Consider the following 4878-nt stretch of genomic DNA (forward strand, 5'->3'; position numbering starts at 1 on the left):
CTTCAAATGATGTGATAAATGTGCAGGTGTGCTGACATTTCAGCAGCAATGTATTCACTTCAGCGGAGCTGTGTGTGGGTGCAGCAGCAGGTGGGCATAGGTATTTTGAGCTGTTTGCAGCCACCCACTTAGAGCTTCTATTATAGCAGAAGCACCAAAATAAGAGATTGTGAGCTGCAATCCCTTGCTTCAGTAATTCAGCACCTGTGACAACCTGTATCCAAACCTTGTGAAGTAAAGCAAACATCCATGAAACTTTTTACATGTTGTCGTCTTATAATTACCCCACATCACTGGCTTCAGGGTCATTTTCTGTCCTTTGACTTCAGTTCAGCTGTCATTTTACTGCAAGTCTACTGCATACTTAAAAGACCACTATAGTAAAAAAGTGTAAAATTTTAAATACATTTCAACACATACAAACAAAAAGTATGTTTCTTCCAGAGTAAAATGAGCCATAAATTACAGGTTTTGGGCTAGTCCATCTCTTCATGGGGGATTCTCAGCATGGACTTTATTCTTTATAATGAAAAGGATTTACACAAAGATGCTGGTCAGCCTCCCTGCTTGCTGCACTTTTTTTGGCAGTTGGACTTAGAAAATGGCATTCGCTAAGTGCTTTTGAAAATAACAAAAACCCTAAAAAACCCCCATAAAGAGATGGGCTAGTCCAAAACCTGTTGGTACTGCCAGAGTTTTATTACCTGCTGTTAGTAAAAGTAATTTATGTCTCATTTTAATCTGGAAGAAATGTACTTCGTATTTCTATGTGTTTACATGTATTTAAAATTTTATGATTTTCAAAATAGTTTGTTGCTCCACGATTCCATAACATATTTTAATAAATACTGTAAGATGTACATGGACTTAATGTAAAATAACACAAATTAAGTAAGGCATGCAGTGAAAAGTCTGACTTATCTCACTAATGGTGGCCATACACGGTACAATAAAAACGTTCGATTTTCCCGTTTATTCGATCTAAATGATCGAATTGAATGAAAGTTGAAAATATTTTTTTTTTCGATCAAGAAATTCGAACGATTATCCCGTTTTTTCGGGAAAAATGATCGGACATGCTGGAAAAATCTTTATATTCGATCTAATGGAATAATCGAACTAAATTATCTAATTGAAAAATTGTACCATGTATGGCCACCTTAAAACATACCGTATATCCTTTCTGAGTATATTACATCATAAATGTCAAAACAGAAAAACTTTATTGAGACATCTTCAAGGAACATGACTCTGTCAACAATCTAGTGCACTAGAAATAATATATCAGATGTTCCAGATAGTATATTGAATGGCACACATCCTGATAATTATAGGACAATTTAAGCAAATTAAAAGAATAAAACAATTGCACAGATAAAACATATAATTTTTGTGTAGCCATGTCTCAAGATGATCTACCAACTGACTGGGCTTTGCAAGCTTTAAGTATGTTCAGGTCTTAGGATTTGTGGTACTTATGCATCTCTTTAACAATCTCCATTATATAGTGAGTTTCATTTTTTAAATGGCCAAACGCTTGCTCTTTTTCTTTTACATTAGCCAGAAAATGCTACTATCCTGATTCAAAACTTCCTGCTCAGATTCCCAAAGTAACCTTTAAATCTTCTTAAAGGGAACCTAAACTGAGAGGGATATGGATGCTTCCTTTTAAACAATACCAGTTGCTTGTCAGCCCTGCTGATCTGTTTGGCTGCAGTAATGGCTGAATCACACACCTGAAACAAGCATGCAGCTAATCCAGTCTGACTTCAGTCAGAGCACCTGACCTGCATGCTTGTTGAGGGGCTGTGGCTAAAAGTATTAGAGACACAGGATCAGCAGGAGAGTTAGGCAACTGGTATAATTTTAAAAGGAAAAATCCACATCCTTCTCAGTTTAGGTTCCCTGTAAACATACAAAGTAGTAATTACAAAATATTTCATAATGAGGAAAAATTGAATGCATACATGATATAGCTTAACTATTATTTTAACATGTTTAAAATGAAAAAAAAAAAAAGAATAATACATATGTATTTATCATTATTTGCTAATAGGTTTCATTATATTTTGGTTAAGGGGTGGCTTCTGATGCGTTTCTTATCATTTGTTTGTCCTCTTCTCTCAAACGCTGATAAAGTTGGTCCAGGTCTTCTCTGGCATCCATCTCGCAGCCTCCCTCTTTCACCCAGTACACATCTACTAAACCCCCAGAGTAGGCATCTCTCCGGCCAGCATGGCACACTGCCCTTCTAGCTAGCTGACGGGCTTCTTCTTCCTTCATTCCAGGCTTGTACCCATCATCTATAATGCTGTAAGCATATGGAGAGCCTGATCCCACAGAAAGGATTTCTGAGCTCAGACGGGTTCCATCATTATATACATAGCAGATACAAGGTCCATTCCTGTCCCATCCACACAAAGTAAAGGCAGCACAGACATCTGTTCCTCGGAATGGCCCCATCAAGAAGCTCAGCATTCTAGCTGCTCCTCGGACACTGGGCATGTTCCCATTCCTCAACTGGTAAAGCCTGCACTCTTTTGCCAAAACTTGCCCAAAGAACTGGCAATCAGTAGCACTTCCTGAGGTGGTGGCCAGCAAATGACTGTGAATGAGGAATGCTTTGCGGCTGTCAGGGCTGCAAACTAGACCTCCAGCAGAGGCGCGTGTGTCCGTTGCTACAGCAACACCATCTGCATATAGAAAGGCAAGGGTGGTAGTGCCATGTGCTGGTGGTGGGGGACCCGTGCTGGGGTGGTGAGAAGAGGAAAAATCATCTGAAGTCCTCTTAAGTAGAGAATGAGGTAAACATTGTGATAAACTGATGTTCAAAGAAGGATCAAAGGTATTTTCTGCTGGATGAAGTGAAGATTGTGCATCCCAGCCACAAACGTTCTGCAATGCCATTCTCTTCTGCATAAAATCTAGAAGAGGACTAAGTAATCCCTCATTTAGAATGCTCAAGCAAGTGATGGAGAAGAGTTGTGATGCTGGGAGGGGGGGGCATATTTAAATGTATGTATTGTTGAGAAATGAGAGAAGATCTTTTAGCCTATCGTGAATCATGGGATGTTTTGACACAAGATACATATTCGTAGCTTGAAATGGAGCAGTTCACTGACATCCTGTGTACAGCCCTACGCTTTGCTGACATAAGATACACAGAGATAGAGTGCGTGAACAAGCCTTTTAGAGGGAAGAAGAATATGATAAATGAAGAGTTGCTTTCAAAAACAACCTGTTTATGCCAAGTATAGTGTACCGATTCCTCAAACGGCCTTCATCTACCTACACTACTGATTTGAAATAATAATCACATACCCTTGTGTGTTGTAATGCTATTGCTTTGCATCATGACAGTGTGCCAATGAAGCTGTTGTAGCCACAAGACAATTTAGTAAAATGAGTAAGGCCCCATTCACACTTGCGTTCTGTCACGCAAACGGACCGGATCCGCATCGGAGCCGGACCTGATACGCATGGGAGCCGTACGGCACCTATCCGCATGCGATGCGGATCCGGTCCGTTTGCATGCGTATTTCTTGCGGTGTGAACGCGGCTGCCATGCGGATCCGGGGTAAAAAAATAAATAAATAACAAAAGTACCTAAACTTGTTGGGGTCTGCAGAAGGTGCACCTGTAGAATCAGGTCCTCCGCTGTAGGCCTCACCTCCACCTCCGACATATACTGCCAAACAGCTCCAGCACGCAAGTCACTGCTGCTCCACTGCTGCCCATGTGTCCCCATCCGAAATGGCCGCTAGAATCTGCATAGGAAGTGGGGTAGAACGTCAGGTGTTTGGGTCCTGTGTGTTTTGTGCTTTCCGTTCCCCATAGGTTTCCACATCCGCATGGTGCAGTCAGGATCCGTTCCGGGTGCGTGGGCCGGATGAGCCGGACCCAAAAAATAGCGCATGTTGGAAAAGCCTCCGGAGTCCGGATCCGATCCGGCTCCGGAGTGTACGGAACGTACGCGTGTGAACGTCCGCATAGCCTTTGCATTGCTATGCGGAACGTACGTTCCGTTTGTACAGTATAAGGTCCGGATCCGGACAGGGAACGCTAATGTGAACCAGGCCTTATCCAGATCATTGTTTTGGATAACGTGGTTGCATGTAGAAATAGTTCTGCTTGTGCCCTGATTGCTATTTCTGATCACTTCTTGTTGTGTCAATAGTGAAAAGGTAAGGCAATGTGATAAATCTAGCAATAACAACTAGGCAGAGGTCCCGACTCCCGACCCTTCTGCACAATCACCAAAACTGAACAAGCTGAGAAGGGCAAATAGCCACAAAAGTCCACCATGGCTGATTTCTAGTTGTCCATGTTTGACAGGCACAATAGTCAAGGTATGTTCATACATACATCAGACTCTTGGCCAAAGAAATCAGATATAATTGTTTCAGTCATCAAATGGTCAGCATGTTTGGGTCATTACTGCTCATGTGCATGATTTCACTAATGAATCTGGTGTACTGGAACATAAAGTTGTAACTCTATGTTGTTGTTTTTAATGTATCTGAAGTTGTGGTAACAGGGTGGACCCTATGTATACATTAGTGGTTTTCAGCAGTGCATTCTTAGAACTAGAATTATATGTTAGATGATCTTTGGAGATGAAGTGAGTATGGAGGGCTCCATGGCGGACTTCCTTTAAAAAAATACTATTTACGTGTCTGTTTTGCTGACCCTCTATCTCTAATGTATAATGACTCACTGACCCAAAACCAGTATTTGGTCCAGATGCTCTGACTCAGCTAGCTGCATACTTATCCCAGGTAGAGACAAGACAAGACAAATAACATTTATATGACGCTTTTCTCCTGGCGGACTCAAAGCGCCAGAGCTGCAGCCACTAGGACGCGCTCTATAGGCAGT

The 4878-nt window shown here is 41.5% G+C and overlaps 1 protein-coding gene across 1 annotated transcript; it reads right to left on the reverse strand.

Moving 5' to 3' along the window:
* Positions 1–1900: 1900 nt before the first annotated feature.
* On the reverse strand, positions 1901–2983 carry LOC137555070 (proteasome subunit beta type-11-like). Its single transcript, XM_068271541.1, has one exon. The coding sequence runs from the start codon at positions 2917–2919 to the stop codon at positions 2074–2076; it is 846 nt and encodes a 281-aa protein (XP_068127642.1). The 5' UTR covers positions 2920–2983; the 3' UTR covers positions 1901–2073.
* Positions 2984–4878: the final 1895 nt, after the last annotated feature.

Source organism: Hyperolius riggenbachi, chromosome 1, assembly GCF_040937935.1.
Source record: "Hyperolius riggenbachi isolate aHypRig1 chromosome 1, aHypRig1.pri, whole genome shotgun sequence".
NCBI classification, from domain to species: domain Eukaryota; kingdom Metazoa; phylum Chordata; class Amphibia; order Anura; family Hyperoliidae; genus Hyperolius; species Hyperolius riggenbachi.

Coding starts and splice junctions, on each gene's coding strand:
- LOC137555070 (XM_068271541.1), bottom strand. CDS start 2,919: ATGCAGAAGAGAATGGCATTGCAGAACGTTTGTGGCTGGGATGCACAA.